This window comes from Hemibagrus wyckioides, linkage group LG20 (genome assembly GCF_019097595.1).
Source record: "Hemibagrus wyckioides isolate EC202008001 linkage group LG20, SWU_Hwy_1.0, whole genome shotgun sequence".
NCBI classification, from domain to species: domain Eukaryota; kingdom Metazoa; phylum Chordata; class Actinopteri; order Siluriformes; family Bagridae; genus Hemibagrus; species Hemibagrus wyckioides.
The window spans coordinates 9,300,337-9,320,649 of NC_080729.1; the positions used below are offsets into that span (position 1 = coordinate 9,300,337).

The 20,313-nt window shown below is 39.0% G+C and overlaps 1 protein-coding gene across 2 annotated transcripts in view; it reads left to right on the forward strand.

Moving 5' to 3' along the window:
* Positions 1-12,630: 12,630 nt before the first annotated feature.
* Positions 12,631-20,313, forward strand: part of adcy8 (adenylate cyclase 8 (brain)) — a 58,600-nt gene continuing 50,917 nt past the window's right edge. The window contains exon 1 of one of the 2 annotated variants that reach the window (XM_058372690.1): positions 12,631-14,480. In XM_058372690.1, coding sequence (XP_058228673.1) covers positions 13,611-14,480 — 870 coding nt within the window. In that variant the 5' untranslated portion in view covers positions 12,631-13,610. The remainder of the gene's footprint in view (positions 14,481-20,313) is intronic. The other variant, XM_058372689.1, reaches the window with a different exon arrangement.

The following is a 20,313-nucleotide window of genomic DNA, read 5'->3' on the forward strand; positions in this document are numbered from 1 at the left end:
AAATGCATGATTGTGGTATAGTTATAATTTTTGGTTAGACATGGCATTCAAATCCATTGGAGTTTTGTTTGAATGCATGCTTCAATAGAAGAGATCAAGCATGAGGCATATTAAATATTCATGATAATGAACATTTACTTTTTTGTTTACAATATTTCAAAATTCTATAACATTCAGTTTATTTCAATTTTAAGATGGAAAAGTATCCCAGAATTAGAATGTGGTCTCAGACTTTTAGACTGCACTGTATATACAAGTCCAGTTCATTTCTCTTTTTCAGGCTTATAGGATATCAGAGGTCAGAGTATGGGGTCAGCCATTATACAGCTCCTATAGAGTAGAGAGGGTTAATATCCTTGCCCAGGAGCCCAACAGTGGAGGGCTGAGACTTGATCTAATGACATTCTGAAAAGTAGTTCAGAGCCTTAATCACTAAGCTTTCTATTCCCCCATACAAAGGCTCTGGAAGGATTCAAACCTTGATCACTTGATTAAAAGTCAATGAATTAACACTACACCACTCAAGAGCTCTTAATCAAGAAGGTCTTAAGGAACCCTTTATCCTCTTTCTTGTCAGGGATAATGAAGGCTAAAATTATAGTATTAATTTAATATATAGTCACAGATTTACATTTTTATGGAAGGCAATTTTATATAAATTGAGCTGGCAGTATTCAGTCAAGATTTCAGTCATGATTTCCTCTGCATCTCATAGGTTGAGAAATTATTAATGTCACAAGCTAAAGGCTGAGAGAAATGCAAATGCATGTAGGGCAGCATAAACTGTCTTTTTACCTACCTTCAAGCATTTATTAATAACATTTAACACTCATAATTGTTTGTTAATTGTTAATTAATTTACATCCCATTTCAGCTGATCATGTCATTGGTCAGATGTTGCTACTCAAGATGTTGATAAAGTTCACTTCTGGCAAATTTAGATTATTGGACAGCGGCATCCATCAATGTTAACAGAAGAAGCGATCAGGCCACCTGCCAATCTGAAACCTGTCCAAGAACACAAAGGTCACATTGATTGATTTTCAGAGGTCTGATGTGGAGAGGTAGAAATCTCTGCAGTACTACACTAATCAAGCCTTTACCATAAAGTAGCCAGACTGAAGCCACTCACCATCATGACTTATGGCTCATGTGGAGTTTGCCTTAAAGTACTGAAAGGATTCTGCAGTCTGGTGAACCCAAGATTAAACTCTTTATCCTAAATGAAAAGTATTATATCCAGAGAAATCCAGGCATCATTCATCACCTGGCCAACTCCATGTCACTATTGTAACATGATGGTGGCAGGAATTTTGCTTAGGAATGTTCAAGTCTTTAGATTATGCCAACTCACCACAATTCTCTGAAATAGCTTTGAGATGTATGGTGCCCCCAGGGATTGGACTTGTTTGTCCAGCACATCCCACAGATGCTTGATTGGATGAAGATCTGGGCAATTTAGAGGCCAAGTCAATATCTTGCACTCCTGAACAATGTTAACCCTGTTTCAGGTCACATTATTCTGCTGAAAGAGGCCACCGCCATTAGGGAATACGGTTGCCATGAAGGTATGTACTTGTTCTGCAGCAGTGTTTAGGTAGGTGGCCGGCCACATGATGTAAAAGAAAGCATGATTCATCAGACCAGGCCACCTTTTTCCGGTGTGCCAAGGTCCAGTTCTGAAGCTCACAAGCTCATTGTAGTGCTTTTGGCGATGAACAGGGGTCAGCATGGGCACACTGACTGGCCTTCAACTACATAGCTCCATACACATCAAACTGCGATGCAATGTGTGCTCTGACTCCTTTCTATCATAGCCCGCATCTTCAGCAATTATACTGTCCTACCGTATATTTTCAGCATTTAAGCATTAAGCCCTTATCCAGAGTGATTTAGAGAAATGCACTGTAGTCTTCATCTCTCTGTGTGTACTATAAGTTTTTGAGTTGGGGCCCATGTTCAAGGTCTCACCTAGAACTTACAAAATGTGGATTTTCAGTATAAAGTCTGAATCTTTGGTGGCAGAAAACAGACCATAAGCCACAACTGAAATAGAAAAACATGCAGAGGATAAAAACAGCAAACTGATTATTATAAATAAGTAGAGATCAGCAAAAATCACTGAAGAATGGTCAGCAAATCAAAGAACCATTCTCAGAAAAACAGCTTTAGGAATGTTGATAGGTGTGAAATCAGGTAGTGTAAAACAAATCAGTTACAGTTCTTTTAATTTCGAAAACTTGCCAGTAACATGAATGTTGGTTGCTTTATTTAGAAGGTTCACTAATCCTTGCTAACCGCTAGGTTCATGTCACGGTGCTTTACATTATGCCATTAGTGTCACTGCATCACACCACTGCTCTGGATCACATATAAGATTTAGTTGAAGAGACTTAATACCACTCCCACACTGTGGATTTTTATACTTTATACTGTTTCCTTTCATCAAGAGTGGAATGAGCACGCTCTCTCATTAAGCCTTCTACTGTCATATTACACCTGTGTGTGTGTGTGTGTGTGTGTTTGTGTGTGTGTGTGTTTGCTGTTCTTCAATGCTTTTTGTTTGTGTTTCTGTCTTCTATATTTTGTACCATGTTTCCATTATATATGAAAGTTATACAATGTGTTTTCTATTAAATTAATCTTTTCAGTAACCTTCTTCAGCCAGGAAGGTTGATAATGAAGATGGCTTTTCAACGTGCTATTTCATAATTGTTTTTTTTTTTAAAACAGAGCATCTCCTCTTTTTTTCACAGTGCCTCTAGTTAATTAGTGTGATATTTTGCGGTAAAATAGGGATTTTGATTTCGGCTTCAGTTTTGAGTTTCAGAGTTTTCTATAGGGCCACATCTGCAATATGTTAACATGTATACAGATTATGAATGATTTAATAATGATCCTCAGATGGAGAAAGTATGCAAATAATGTAATATTTACAGAATTACAAATTATACTAAAGAGACATGTACTTTATGATTTGTTGTAATTAATGTGTTTTTTAATTATGTATGACATTATGCTATGGCGATATGTTAGCACGATTTATTGTTCCTAATATAATTCAACTCACATGAATACAAAAATGTAATTGTAGGTTTCTAATCAGTAAGCCAGATATGACAAGGAAAAACTCCCTGAGACAGCATGAGGAAGAAGCCTTCAGAGGAATCAGACTCTAAGACTGCAGGTGAGTAACAAGTGCAGAACAACCAAGACCGAGAGGAAGAGAGGAGCAGAGTATCGAAATAATCAGGTAGGTCGAGAGAGTGAGAGTGGCATTTGCCAGGATCTTGTACCGGCATCACAACATGAACCAGGAGAGTACATACTGTTAGAGAGAGAGATAAATTCTGATCAGTGACTTCAAAGGGTACATACTGTGCCCAGAGTGAAAGCAAGGAATCCAGCAGGTCTGGCTATAACTGCATAACTGAAAGGGAAACCAGAAGATATGGGAGGCACCCTGGGACATAAAGTGTCCTGCTGATCCACTGTCAACAAATCTGAGTGATCCACATAAGGGGGGAGACACAGCATCCAAGCATCTCAGTTTCCAAAACTATCTAGTATCTTTAGATCTCTGCACCATTACCTAGCAAAAAAAAAATGACTAAACAAATTTGTTTTCATCCTTGACATTGAGGCTGTGTCTCAGACCAAAGAATTAACAGGAAGACTATACAATGAAAACTTGAAAATGTTTAGCACAAGCTAAAACATGAATCTTTAATCAAAGCTTCTGTGGCAAATAGTAATAGACCTAGACCTTTTGTTTATGCACCTACTGGAAGATCTAGCCAGAAAGATATCTAGGAGTATTAGAAAACCAGAATAATATAATTCCATTCCCATAGTTAAAAAAATTGACCACTGATCACAGTGTCCATTCAGGTGGATTGTTAAGACAGTCCTTTCCTCATTTAGGTCTTAAATGACATATTGTATTATCATATATCATCATAAATTATCATTTATTAGATAAAAAATAGATTCACCAATATTCTCATTGTGTAGAGTACAAGTACAAGGGCAATAAAATGAACCAGAAGTACTAACTGCAATGTAGTATCAAGTGATGTAGTGCAAGAAAGAGACAAATCAGGTAAGATGGCGGTAAAGTGCAAATGTTATGCAACGATATATGCATGAAAATGAGGCCGGAGACGCGGCTAAATGGAGTCCAGGTCAACATCACTTTCTGTCTTGTCCAGTACAGTACAACTGAAAATAAAGTGGGGTTCAATAATCGAAAGCTTTTAAATTTATCAATGTGAAGAAATTTGTGAAATTGACCATGTTATCTGCTTTGTACAAAAGGTCAGATTTTCTGGTCAAATTGGCAATAAAAGAATTTGTTATAGAATTTGAAGCATTTTCACTAGTGGTTTCAGACTTTTGGACTTCAGTGTACATACAATATGTGTAAATATATCCAGTGACATGAGTGAGTGCATTTGAATCGTGCAAGTCAAAGACTGGTTGTGGTCAGTCAGTAGTGGTTTGAATGACCCCTAACAGTTCTTTATTGTAAATGATAAAGTTTTTCTATGCATACAAACTTAAAGGTTGGTATTCCACAGGATTTTGTGGTAGGTATTCATATGGTATTAATGCTAGGCTGCGGACACATGTTTGATATTTGAGCAAATTTCAGCAACCAGCTTAATGAAGTTGTTGAAGTACATTAGACACTATGTAGAATAACTATAGACCTCTATAGTACCTCTACAATCTTACAGTTCCATGTAGATAATAAACATTAGTGTGTGTGTGTGTGTCTGTTGGTGCACCCTTGTGGATTCTCAACTCATCAACAGTAAAATGAGCTGAAAACTTGTAGAATGGCAGGATGACACAACACACACAAACACACACAACAGAAGGAGAGTGGGACAAATTTGGAGAAATAACCTAAAAGGCTTCTGTCCAAAAAACAAGCAATCTCTTCCATCTGCCTGTCTGTCTCTCTCCATCTGTCCTCTTTTCTCTCTTTGTCTCTTCTCTGTCTGATCCAAACCTCTTGAACTTTTTCTTAGGAGACGAGATTAATTGGAGCAAATTTTGAAAGCACAAGAGATTGAGATCTCCAACTGAGCACCACCCCAACACACACACACACACACAGCATTTCCACAACATTTATACAATTAAAGCATCCCATGTTTTACTTAAGGCCATGCTACTTTAAAGTTTTTGCATTTTGCTTTAGTAATGAAACCGTCCTGATGGCTGCGGCAGTTCCATACGGTAGTTTGTATGGATGACTAAATGCTTATAATCTGTTTAGCTTGAAGTGCATATAAATTAACTTAAAAAGCTTTTGCTCTCATTGTGTGCAAGGTCTGTAAGTTTGTCCATTGCACTCTGCTGCCCTGCACCAGCAGCACAGACTTTGTTAATGAAGACAAGAAATCTAATTCTGAGCTTTTTGCACTTGAACATTTTTATGTCTTTATTGAGCAGACACATTTATTCAAAGGCAACTAAGCAGAATTCAGTCTAAACAAACAATCTACTCAACAGTTATATAAATGTTCCTATACTTTCCTTCACCAATTAAACTGAAACGATTGGAAGATACAATCGATGAATAGTCACAACGTCATACTTACACATATATAGATATACACATAGATAGATCTTCAAACAAATCTAAGTGATTGGAGTAAGTGCTAAGAATAAATTAAATCATTCATTCATTCATCTTCATTAACTGCTAAGATTCACAGTGGACCTGCAGCCTGTTCCAGAAAAAATGTATCGGACACCAGTCCATCTCAGAGCATCATACACTTTCACTCATTTAAATTATGATCAATATGGAGCCAACAATCCACATACCAGTATGTTTTTGGGAGTTGGAAGAAATCTGGAGAACCTGAAAGAATCACATGCAAACATGGGAACATGTGAAGCCACACAAACTGTAAAATGAGCTTATTAAATCAAATCAGGGACCCTGGAGCTGTGAGCTGATAATACAAGCAGCTGCAATATATGTATTGCAGTCATAAAACATTCAGAATATCAAAGATACAGTCTTACGAGTCTATTCAAACCTAGGAGAATGCTCAACAATCACCACAAAAGCAAGAAAAAAGAACACACACTCAGAGGAAGAGTGCTGAGAATGTTTTGGTATCAGTGTTCAAGCTCTCCCAGAGGAGTTGCCCTTTATAAGAATATCTCATATTACATAAACCAGTCATATAACCCACATGGGTTACTGCAGTTCCATATCTGCAGTAGTCGTGTCTTCCCTTCGGTATAACTCAGTGTTGCCAATTTAAGCAGTGAGCAGCCGTGGTTTCTGGGCAGATGGTCCATCAAATCAATAGACCATATGACTGCGGTAGAATATGGAGCGCTTATATACATTATTTCTTACAACTTCAGTAACTGTGTTGTTTGTGATAGTTCCTATAGGCCTATTTAGTGTAGCTAATCCATCTATAGGCATGTTTTTTGGAGGTGATATGAAACACAGACAAACACAGGAAGAACATGTGAAAATACTTGTATCAACACAAGCAAGTCGTTTTCTAGCAGAGACTGAAAAGGTGGAAAACGTCCAGACAGCATCACAAATTTCCTTAGACAAGTTCATTGATGTCTATTATACAGTTACACTTATTTGGCTCAAGCTTGTGTCTTAGGGCTTTGAATACTGAAAAATACCTTTGGATACCAGTTTAAAACCTATTCAGGCAGATATTTGACCGGTTTGCACACACATTTAAAGTCACAATGATGCAAGAGTTGATAAAAGCTGCTTATTTGATTTAATAAATGTTAATTTAGAGAAAGCTCCTTGACAGAGAGAAGCATTTTACACTCTGCAGCGATTCACAAGGCACACACTCTCAGATGCAACACTAAAATCAGGAACATCATTAGTGCAACTATTCCATGTACTACATAACACAATTCTTTTCAAGCTTCTTATTATACTGGTGTATATCTTTGTTTCTTTCTGGAAATATATGCATAAAATGAATAAAAATGAGCTTCCAATAGAACAAGACTATTTCAAGCATGAAATCAGTAAAACATGTTTAGATATACAATAGCTTTAATAATCTTATATTTGGTTTGTTGTAATATTCCATCTCTTTTCTATAGCGCTTATCCTACACAGGCTCACAGGGAACCGGAACTCTATCCCAGGTTACTCAGGGCACAGTGCAGAGGACATGCTGGACAGGGTGCCAACCCATCACAGAGCACAATCTCACACATTATGGAACAATTTAGTGATGCCATTCAGTCTACAATGCATGTATTTGGACTGGGGGAAGAAACACCCAAAGAAAAAGGGAGAAGATGCAAACTCTATGCACAAAGGGCAGAGGCATGATGCAAACCACTAAGCCACCATGCCCCTTATTGTAGTATTGTAATAGTAAAAGCTAGAAAAATGTGACTTAATTCAAGATATTTGCTAAGATTTCTTTTTTTGCTGTGTAGTTTCGTCAGTGAAACATGTTAAACTAACTCAAATATTTGATCTGGACCAAACCTAAAAATATAATACAAATATATACAATATAAATCATCCATGTGTGTCTATGAGATATTGTATATTATTATATCTTGGTGGTTGTGTTACACTGGGGGTGCTGGAATTTTAAGCCGCATACATGTGACATCTGCTATGATGTTACATCATGATGTTTTGTGAATGAATGAATGAATGAATGAATGAATAAATAAATAAATAAATAAATAAATAAATAAATAAATAAATGAATGAATGAATGAATGAATGAATGAATGAATGAATAAATAAATAAATAAATAAATAAATAAATAAATAAATCAAATCAAATCAAATCAAATCAAATCAAATCAAAAACTATTTAAAAATACCCAAAAAGGTATTTTATTTGTTTTTTAATTTATCTATGTAGTATTAGTAATGTAGCAGCTGCATTCACAGATGAATGAATCCAGAAGGCACCCCAACTTCCAGCTTCCTTGAAATATCTGGCAGTTTTGACCTTGTGAAGACCGTGAAGACCTGAACAGCTGTTCCCCCTGCCTTGTAAAGAGGCTGAGATGAATACAATTGCAGGTCATTTAGCTTTGCTGAGAAACAGTGTAACAAATTCAAAGCGTTAGGCAACATCAAGGTCACACAACAGGCAGAGGTTATGTGATTGGTAAACAGGGTTAATTGAGCAAAGACAACAAATGTGAAGAAAGAGACATAGCAAGGACAAAAGCAGGACAGCGAAGGTGTACAGAGAAAAAAATGAGCATATACTTTGCAAAGTAGTGGCATGTGAATGTCTCTTTGTGTGTGTGTGTGTGTGTGTGTTGGGGGGGGGGGGGGGTGATGTCAGACTAGTCTCTGGGTGTTGAGGAGTCTGATGGCTTGGGAAATACACAGTCTGGTTGTAAGAGCCTGAATGCTTTGGTACCTATTGCCAGACAGCAAAAGAGTGTGTATGAGGGAGTCTTCCACCATCCTGTTGACTTTGTGGATGCAGCAGTGTGGTTTAAATGTCTCTGATGGAGAGAAGAGAGGCACTGATGATCTGTCCTTACTATCCGCTGCAGGGTGATGTGATCCAAGACGGTTCAAACTAGTGTTGAGGGACCAGGTGAGGTTCTCTACCAGGTCAACATCAAGGAATCTGATGCTCTTGACAATCTCCATGGAGGATCCACTGATGCTCGGCAGAGATTTGTCACAGAGATAGAAGTCCAAGGTCCAGTTGCAGAGGAAGGTGTTCAGGCCCAGCAGGCTCAGCTTTCCAGTCAGGTGCTGAAGAATGATTGTGTCAAATGTTGAACTGAAGTCTATGAGCAGAATTTGTCCAGGTAGGTGAGGACCAGATGGCTGGGGGTGGAGATGATGTAATTAAATGGGACGATATGCAAGCTGCAAGTGGTCCAGTGAGGGGCCAGCGGGGTCTTGATGTGTCTCATGATGAGTCTCTCAAAGCACTTTGCAGAGCTGTTTTAATAATGTTAATAGAAGGTTCTCACAAGTAAGACAACCGTGTGTGTGGTGTGTGTGTGTGTGTGTGTGTGTGTGGTGTGTGTGTGTGTGTGTGTGGGTGGTTGGGGGGTTGTGGGTGTGTATGTGCATGCATATGCAGGTAATGATCTAGCCTAATGTCTTTATTCACTTCCAATGCAATGTCTTAAGAGCTGTTTTAGAAAAGTAAAATTGCTGATCGCTCTCTCTCTCTCTCTCTCTCTCTCTCTCTCTGTCGTTATCTTCTTCTGTCTGACTGGGTCTTGGATTCCACTATACAGATTGTATAAACTGGCTTGAACCAGCTGCACTGAGTGTGTTCATGGGCAGGGCTTCCAATTAAAGTGACATCTGAGATGGAGCCATAGAAGAACAAGTGTCAAATCTCCTCCATTCCCTTGTTCTCTCTCTCTCTCTCTCTCTCCACTGTTTGCTATCTCAAGGGTTCCGTGTCAAATCTCCTCCATTCCCTTGTTCTCTCTCTCTCTCTCTCTCTCTCTCTCTCTCTTTCTCCACTGTTTGCTTTCTCAAGGGTTCTGTGTCTGTGTATCATTTAAAAGCTGGAGATTCAGATCATCAAGCCCTCTCTGTTATCCTCTTACCTCCAAACCCACTTCCTTTCCTCAAATACACTTCACACACTTCACTCAGGGCTTTGGAATACAGCCAAGATGCGCATGAACACACACACACACACACACACACACACAAACACACACACAATGCTGTGAATTGAGAATGACATGGTCTCAATTCATGTGTATCCACAAGAGCAAGCTGGTATATTAAAAACCTGCAAACAGCATTCTGGATGAGGGACAATGAATTAAATCTATTGAATTAAAAGTTTGTATCAGATTGATTGTCCAGCTAGTCCAGAGACTTATTCACTCAAAGCATGAATGAAAAATTCTTCCTTCAAAGATTACACTCAAATACATTATAAATCTACATATATTATATATCTCCAAACCCACTTCCTTTCCTCAAATACACTTCACACACTTCACTCAGGGCTTTGGAATACAGCCAAGATGCACATGAACACACACACACACACACACACACAAACACACACACAATGCTGTGAATTGAGAATGACATGGTCTCAATTCATGTGTATCCATAAGAGTAAGCTGGTATATTAAAAACCTGCAAACAGCATTCTGGATGAGGGACAATGAATTAAATCTATTGAATTAAAAGTTTGTATCAGATTGATTGTCCAGCTAGTCCAGAGACTTATTCACTCAAAGCATGAATGAAAAATTCTTCCTTCAAAGATTACACTCAAATACGTTATAAATCTACATATATTATATATCTCACAGATATCAGGCTGTTTCTGTTCTTTTTTCTTGCCAAAGAAATAGTAAATCTGACATTTTGTCTATGTTAAGCAGATGCAAAAATAGAGATTAAGTAAAAGAAAACACTGGAGTCTTCTTATTTGCAGAGGGATTACAAGGGCTAAAAGCTCTTTTTATGACATGATTATGAAAAGCGAGATGCTCACAAGATCCATGGAGAAGCTTGGACCTAAGAAGTGCAGTTGTCTGAGGAGAGAGGGTATTTAGTGCTGTGCAGGGTATAATTTGTACTTACTGTGTGCATATATCTCATTTTAATAGGAAGCTAATGGTGTAAAAGGTAGATACATTGGTTTTGAACTATACTGTAGAACACATAATGAATTTGATCCATGTATACTTGCTTTTGAACTTATTTATTGGATTCTGATCATATATATTGTTGTGGTTGCTTTTTTACATATTGACATTAAAAAGCATTGGAATTCTTACTTAATAATCGGTCTTCTTTGTGTATGGCTTATTTGGCTGATGTGGTATTTTTCAGATACAGACTTCTCAGTGTATTGTAAAGATACACTGAAATGCAAGGTTTATTTCCCCAAAATCATGCATTTAAAAAAAAAAAAACCTGAAGTCACATTATTCAAAACTCTTCACACAGTCTATGAAGTCTAGGCAGAGTCCAAACTGTGAATCATTTTTCACTGCTTTCACAGAAAATACATGCCATGACCACCTCTTCCTCTGTCATTCACACTCCACCACCTGCAAAACACAGCACCTTCTCCAAATGCTAACACACTGCTTTCAAAACCTGTTACAAACTCAATTAAAAACAAAATGATGGCAAAAATTCTGTGTGGATCGACAGAAACCAATTTAAAATATATACCATTAAGCCCGTTAGTTTCGCATTACACCAAGTTAAATGCACACAGTAAACATGAGTTATTTCTTGAATTGGCACCCCATAGGAAGGATACTTTAATATAAAGCCCAATTAGTCAAAGGAATCTGGTAACGCGCCTAATCACACAGATTCCCAACAGTAACTTGGTTGATCATCTCTCACCCTTCTATCACCACCTTCATGCTCCTCAGTTTTGATTGGCTGTTGTAATTACTCCTGAGTGTAACTCTTCTGATTGAGTATTCAGATCCTCCAGAATGAACAGGAAGGACAAATATAACCTTAGGCAACTCAGCCAGAATAGACACTTACTTTCACAGTAAAGATACGTGATGTAACTGATAACTGACATTACAGTTCAAGTGGTTAAGGCTCTGGGTTGTTGATCGGAGGATTGGGGTTCAAGCCCCAGCACCACCAAGCTGCCATTGTTGGGCAATTGAGCAAGGCTCTTAACTCTCCCTGCTCCAGGGGTGCTTTATCATAACTGCCCCTGTGTTCTGACCCCAACTTCCGCAGCTGGGATATGCAAAGAAAAAAAATTCAGCTGTAATGTTGGCTTCTACAGAACCATGAAAAATGATGCATCCGGTATAATAAAAAATAATATTTTGCTTGAGATATTAATGATCTATTTATGTAGTCTACATATATTATATATTTATGAATATGTATAATAATTTTTACCCTCCTTTTGCTAACTGGGGTTAAGGTACCGTGTAGACTAGTAAATTATTTAGTCCAACAAAGCGTGTGTGTGTGTGTGTGTGTGTGTGTGTGTGTGTGTTTACTGCAGTATTAATGAGACAAGGTGATACATATATTAGGGCACAAGATGTCTGTCGGCTCAGTTCCGTTTTATTTTCCACACCATCACACCATGGCATGAAATACTACACTGACACCGGACAAAACTCGTTCACTCTAAAAAAGAACGGACGGAAAAACAAAGAGACAGATAGACACACAAATTAATAAATAGGCTAAGTAAGAAGCGCAGCGCGTGCGGGGGACGTGATGAGTCACCGGAGAGGCGTCGATCAGCTCTGATCTGCCGCAGTCTGAGTCTCGCGGTCTAAAATATCTGAAAAAGACGAAAAGTCGGTGAGTCAGTGCACCGGCAAAGTTCCGACTGACTTAAACACCCACTCCCGCTGTCCAACACAACTCTGTCTTCACACATACAGCAGCATGATCATGATGATGTGGTCGCGCTTTAATCATTTTAATAAATTGCGGTTGACCAATAACCGTACGGTTTTATCAGTATTATTCGCTGTGATCCTGTGATATACTCAACCCTGAATAGCTACAAAACTCGCAGGGCAATAAATATGACTGACAGACGCGCGCTCGCGCACATGCGCACGCGCTCGCTGTCTGCCGGTGCATAAAGCGGAGAGACAAAAGGAGCGCGTAGGGCGGGGAGGGCGGACAAGGCTAGGGCTGTGTGACGTCATATTTACACAGCTCGCCCCATGCCTCATGTAGCCGGGACACACACACACACATACACAGACACAGACAACACAGACATACATCCTTCTCGCTGACACGTTGTCATTTCAGTGTGAAGACGTCTCTGTACCAGGTCGAGCGCTCCACGCGACTGGCTCTGTGCTGATACTGACTCTCCGCGCGAGGCTGTGTTTCATGCTGTGTTTGTCTACTGATTGAAGAACGGGATCAGCGCTATACTGCGCCTTCTGTAGGCTTTCCCTCCTTGCATGGTGGTCCTGTCCCCCAAAACAAGGGGCTGACACGTCGCCTGGGGTTACTGCGCTGGCGACGTTCATACGTTCTCGTCACTGCGGCTGAAGATGCCGGCGGCACCAGATTTCCACTCAGCATTAAGTTGAGGATTCTGAGAATACCTGGAGTTTATGCTGCAGGTGCATTCAGCAGACCCGATCTGTCTTTACTTCCCAGGACGCCACGCACCCACGCACGCGCGCATAACGTAAAGTGACAGGGTGCTCTCTTCATGCGGCGCGTGGGAGGCGGAATGGCGCCGCGCCTCTTGCAGATTCTTGCCTATGTACTTGGGTCGCGCGGTGAAAAATAACGGCACCCCGTTATAGGACTACACATCCACTAGCGTCAGAGCCGCATGGCAGGGCCACTAAGAGCCAGCCCTTCTGACTTCGAGGAATCCCGAGCTGATGGGTAGATGTTCAAAAACGACACCGCCCGAGGACAAAGGTCACTATAGGTGAGCCACTGATCATGCACTGCTATTGTTTTCTCACGAGCCTGTCTGTTCCAGGCGCACGCCTGACTCACTGCGGAGTCAAAACCCCACTCGCTGCACTGAACATGTTTAATTAGCCCCTACTCGCATCCGCATACCTACATACGCACACATACCTAGTCACAGAGAATAGTATAGAGTGCGGGAACTATGGAATTATCCGAAGTCCGGTGTTCCAGCGAGAGCGAGGAGCTGTACACTATCAACAAAACCCCCACGAATAACAGTGGCGGGAGACCGAAGCGGCTGCTGTGGCAGAACGCAGTGCGCCACATCACCGAACAGCGATTCATCCACGAACACAACAACCCCAAGGTCGCTTCTGCGGATGAAACACCAGGACAGGACTTGCGCAAACAGTCTACTGGGAGGACATCTGTGAGCGAGCGGCACAACAACTGCGGCACGAAAGTGTTCCCGGAGCGCTCGAGTAGTGACCTGGGCTTCCTGCAACTCGACTGCCCGCCCAGCAACTCGGACTTCTTCGTGAGCTGGGGCTGCGCGTACCGGGGCGTGATATTCCCCACCCTGCGTTACGCGTTCAAATCGCGCGAACTCGAGCGCCTGTACCAGCGCTATTTCTTGGGTCAGCGGCGCAAATCTGTTGCGGTGATGAACGTCCTGGACGTGGTGACCAAGCTGACGCTCCTCGTGCTGCACCTGACTCTTGGCGCCACGCCCGTGGATCCAATAAAGGGCGCACTGCTCGGCTTCTTTGCCGGCGTCGAGGTGGTGATTTGTGCGCTGGTCGTGGTGCGTAAGGACGCGAGCTCTCACGGCTACCTGCAGTACAGCGGCGCTGTTACGTGGGCGGCTATGGCCACGCAGATCCTGGCCACGGGACTTGGCTACGGGCTGCTTGGAGACGGTGTGGGCTACGTGCTCTTCACGCTCTTCGCGACCTACAGCATGTTGCCGCTGCCGCTCACGTGGGCCATCGTGGCGGGAGTGCTGACCTCCGCGCTGCACATAGCACTCCAGCTGCTCGTGGCGCCCCATGTGCAGCTTTCTACCAATCAGGTAATACTGGAAATAGTTTGGAATTTCCACATTCTTAAACTTCACGGTAATGAAACAATGTAGAGATTAAAAAATAAAATGCGCGCGCACTGGTGTGTGGTCTATAGCATAATATAGTCATATTATATAACTTTAAACTGTTTGGAAATATATAAAAATCTTTGCATAGTTTGGGAAAAGTGTTCAGGTCATTGCTGTGCTTATAATAAGCACTTCTTTCAAATATTGTTGCTGTCTCGTGCTATAACCGGACACTCAGGTCGCTGTCCACGTGCTGAAACCGTGATCTCAGTATTTCCATCTGCTTTTGTAACCTCGAACCACCAGCATCAAATACCAATTCATTTGTCTTTTGTGAGTCATCCAATTTATAGGGTGAATTCAGATGAATTCATGCACTTAGTTAGATAAAATAAATGCGTAAATAAATAAAAAATATATAGAAAATATCTAAAGTCCTGAACGTGTTGATCATCTTTACGTAAAGGAACGTATTTATTTCTTTTTTTAAAGAAGCTTGGCTTAGCCTTTTTTCAAAACTTACTGTAATCTCTTTTAATAACATGTTTGGCCATTCAGTATTTTAATTGATTTAGGTTTTATTTTAATCCTCGGTTACAACGTTAAAATGTTATTTAGATTTAATCAATCAATTTATCAATAACAGTTCTTAACTCCTTTTATTGACCAAATTTCAATAACATGACTTTAATATAAAAATGTCAATAACATGACTTCAAATTCTTCATTAACATATTCAAGTATTGTATGAACACAGTAAAATCAGTAAAACTGACGTCTCATTAAGATGTCGGCTTTTTTAAGTAACATTTTATAATTTGTTACTTACAGTTTCTTACAGCAATAACAATATTAAGGGTTTAGAAATATCTTCCATATTTTCCAAACGACTATACCTAATAGTTTCTAAAATTCAGTATGCACAGATTAATTGAAAATGATAATTTTAAGGTAAGTAACATTATAAATTATTTCTTGTGGTAGCAGCATAACACAGAATAAAATACATATAGTATATTGAAATAAACATTAAAAACTCTAAAATTCCATTAAGTACACTACATAAAAATGTTATACATACCTAAGCAGAGGTCTATATTTCCAGTTTTTCTTATACACCTGCTTATTACAATAATTGAAAGCACATTAAATGCATTTAAATAAATCTATCTTATTCATTCTTAGCAACTCTCCACTTAAACAAAACCTCAATTATTTTAGATAGATAGATGTATTTGAGCCATTCAGCCATTCACTTGTGTCAGACTAGGCCAGTGTTAGGTAAAAAAGTGACTGGAAGATGTAGTGTTAAGTTCCCAAGTTAGGAGACATGTGTGGCTGGATTGTAAGGTAAGCGTGGCAAGGTTTTAAGTATAGTTAAAAATGTATAAGGAGATCAGCATAGTGGTAGATCTGTTCACATTACTGAGCAACAAACCCTCTGGAGGGAGAAATAACAGGTCAAATAAATTGAGATGCTGGCCATTTTTACATTCATTTTCATATTGTATATTGTTCTGAATCTAACCGGATATTATCTAAGCCAAGCACTACAAAAAAGTAGTGATGATTAAGGGCTCGAGGACACTGGCAACACAGGCAGTACACAGAAATGGTTCAAATTGTAAATCTACAGGGCATGTCTATTTAAAAACCGCAGCAACGCTGTTGCACCTGCGACACTGGCATCAGCACCTCACACAGTGACAGGGCACTACCATGTCAGTGTCACTGGTGTGCTGAATCTATGACTTGATTAATACAGCTTAGGTATGTGTACCTGATCAAAGTGACCAATGAGTGTATCCTAATACAACGGTAACTTAATGTATTCTGAGACAAATAACAGACAAACTGTGCAGATTAAATGAGTTAGGTTAGTGTTTTATTGGGCTGCTGTTTGTTATATGGGTAGTAAAGAAATACACTATATAGCCAAAAGTATGTGGACACCCCTCATAATTACTGAGTTCAGGTGTTTCAGCTACACCCACTGCTCTTTTTCCCCATTCTCTTTTCTGTACATTCTGGTTTGGGTCATGCATCACTGCCCCGCTTTATAAACATGACATTTAAGTATGAAAGTAGACACCTATGCAAGTGTCCTCTCACAGCACCATGACATGGTCACAGATACACACTGGCAAACCAGGCTTGATGTAAAATGGCCTCTTATGACACGTGTCTCTTTATTAGCAGACTGAATTTTTAGTTCCTAGTTCATTTACATGAATATAAATGGTGTGCAATATCTTAAACAGTCAATACAGTCAATATAAAGTCATTTAACAAATACAAAGTTCAAACTAGCTCAAACACTCAAGAGTTGATCTGATCAGGAAGGTAGCTATCACGAGATCTATAACACAATTATTGACAGATATTTCAAAGCTTAGAAAATCAATCACTATCAAAATGATAACAAGTGCATACAATAAACCACACAGTCAAGGGAAAATGCAGAGTGTCAATAGTAAATTAGGTGGTGGATGGATAATGGTCCAGGGCTGTTTTTCTGGGACTTTACTCTTTACTTCCACTGACGAGTATTGTTAATGCTCCATACAAAGACATAGATAAACATACAAAGACATTTAAGATAACACTTTTTCCAGCATGACTGTGCCAACTATGCAAAATGCAAAATATTCCATATTTATGGTTTGGAAATGAGATGCTCATGCCTGTTTGTTTAAACTCATACAGGACGAAAGTCAGGTGTCCACATACTTTTGGCTATAAAGTGTATTTAGTCTGGCTGGGCCAGTACTGAATTTACATGATTTGTGTATTAATTATACTTTGTGTGTATTTAAATTAGTGTGCGGTTATGAGGTTGGTTGGGAGGCGCTTTGGATAATGCAGTAATGGTTGGTGTGTTCAATTCAATTTAGCTGTGTTTGTACAATATAACACTTTTAACAATAGAAACTGTCACAGAGGAGAACACCATATGCAGATTTGTATTTATGAGGGGGCGAGGGGAATTATATTTAGATCCCAAAGGTGACAGCGGCAAGTAAAAATTCCCTAAAATAGCATGAGGAAGAAACACTGAAAGGAAGCAAACTCGAAATAAAAAAAAGGAAAGTTCAGTGGTTCTGATGTTCATCAATTACAGCAGCAGTTTTTACAGTGGGTATGAAAAGTCTATACACCCCTAATTAAAATAGCAGGTTTTTGTAATTAAAGCAATTGTAAACTAGTTAAATCAGATCTTTTTTTCGCATTCTATGTGATATAGCAAGCAACAATATAGTGAAAAACAGAAATGTTTTAGAGGAAAAAAGCAATAGTGAAACATTGCAATAATCTAGTTGCATAATTGTGCACAGCCTTTTAAAAAATACTTTGTTAATGAATTTTTATAATTATGGTGTTAATTTTGATTTTCAGATCGATCCTATTGGGAGAGGGTCATTACACAGGTTTTTGACAATATTTTGATCTGGGCTTGTCCAATCCAAAATGTTGACCTTACTTTCTTGACTTGGTATTGGTCTTTGGATCATTACTTTGCTAGAAATATAGAATTTTTTTAATAGTCAGCTGTCTAACAGGAGCCTGCAGGTTTTTATGACAAAATAGACTGGTGTTTTGTGCTATTCATGATTCCTTCTATCTTGACTAGAGCCTCAGTGTCAGGTGAAGAGAAGCAGCCCATAGCATGCTGCCAACACCGTCCTTCACCATGGGTATGGTGCTCTTTGGGCATTAAAATATCTTGATTTTGCACCAAAATACTCAGTAGATTTTTTTTAAATAATGCTAAAAAAATGTTCTACCTTGGTCTTATCAGAGCATAACACATTTTACTGCATGGTTTGGGCTGATTGTAAGCAGATCTGTATGCTTTTTACTTCATGAGAAAAGGCTGAATAGCCAGACAGAATATTCCATTCAAAAAACTTTATTTGTCCCCGACAATAAATAAATAAATAAATAAATAAATAAATAAATAAATAAATAAATAAATAAATAAATAAATAAATAAATGAGATTGTTGTCACATGCAGGGAGTGACCGTCACTTCCCAGCTATTTCGTCATCTCCTTTAATTTTGCTGTAAGTCTCTTGGCAGCCTCCCTGATTAGATTTCTTCTTGTTCTTTTGACAAATCTGGAGAGATGTCCTGTTCTTGGCAATGTCTCTGTGGTGCCACATTTTATCCACTCGTTAATGGCGGCTGTTCCAGTGTTCCATGGTACAGCTAATGTTTTGGAAAATCTTTTCTACCCCCTCTCCTGATCGATACTTTTCAGCAATAAGATCCTATTCATGATTTGTGAGCTGCTTGGGGACCATTGCTTCAGCAGTTAGAGAAATGTAGAACAAAAAGGATGAAAATCCTATAGCATGAGCTGATCTTTATTTGGGGTTAATATGAATCACTCCACTGACGATGGTGTGAACATGAGTTTGAATGTCATTGGGTAGGTCACATTCTCCATTAGAAAAGTTTACACTTTTATGCAACCAGGTTCTTGTATTTTATGTTTTCCTGAAACATATCAATTCTAAATAAATTCTATATTTATGTTTCACTGGAATTTTGTTGCTTGCTAATGTGTATAACATTAAATTTGGAAAAAGATCTGATGATTTATCATGGTTTCTTTTTTATATCACAAAAACCTTTAAGGGTTATATAGACTTTTTTAAATTTCTACTGTAAGTTATATTTATGTTTATTCTATTTGCACTACCTCAACCGCTGCTGTGTATTTTTGCACAATATTTTTGCACAATACTTTTTTTTATTTTTTACATCATTTCACTTTATCTGTTTTATTTCACTTACATTCCAGTACACGTTCTTTTATTTCTTTTCTGTGCTAAGTGTCCTGTGTTCTTTTGTGTTGTCTTTCTTGTATTTATTGTCTTTTGCACTGTCTTGTCTATGCTCTGTTTGCACCTAGCTGCACACTGTGCACTTTACGTGGCTAAGACAAACTTCTGTCCTAGCTCTGTAGTGTTGTTTTGTGTTGAACTTGTTGTTGTATGTTTATGTAGCACCAGGTCCTGGAGAAACGTTGTTTCATTTCACTATGTACTGTGCCAGCTATATGTGGTTGAAATGACAATAAAAGCTTCTTGAATCTTGAATCTTGAAGTAAAAGTCTACAGTATCAAAGTGAGATTATTCACTGAAGAAAAGCTTCACTTGGGTATAAGAATTCACATGGGTGTAAACCTGGTTTTCAGGAAGTGCAGCCTTTAGTTTGTCCATGTTGGATCATCAGTCTTCAGGGAATCCATGTGGGACCTTCAGCAGCAGAGAGTGAGTCAAATGTACAAAAGGCTGCATAAGGCAGATATGGAGGTTGAGCAAACATCATATGTACATGTGTGTCTATAGATATTTGAGAGGCCAACATGTGTGGCACATATGAAAGTGGTTTATAGTGCAGGGCAGCAGTGTTTGGTTTAAGTTTAATTGTTTATACTATGTCTGAGGAGTAGTATTATCCATTCATAAACCGGATGAAAGGGTGGAAACCGGGGAACCCGGAGGAAACCCCAGAGGCACAGGTAGAACTTGAAAACTCCACACACACACACACACACACACACACATGTATGCCCTTCACTACCTTTGTGTAGCATGTACATAACCCCTGCACTGCAGTGAATGAAATCTTTATTTTTTTGCAGATTTTCTTTTTCATTTTAGGAAGATATGAATTTCTGACCCTGATGCCCAGTGGAAGTCATTGGATTTTTTGTGAAAGCAGCTGGGTGGCACAAAGATGTCTTATATATATATACATATGTGTGTATGTATGTGTGTGTGTGTAGGTGAGACTGTAAA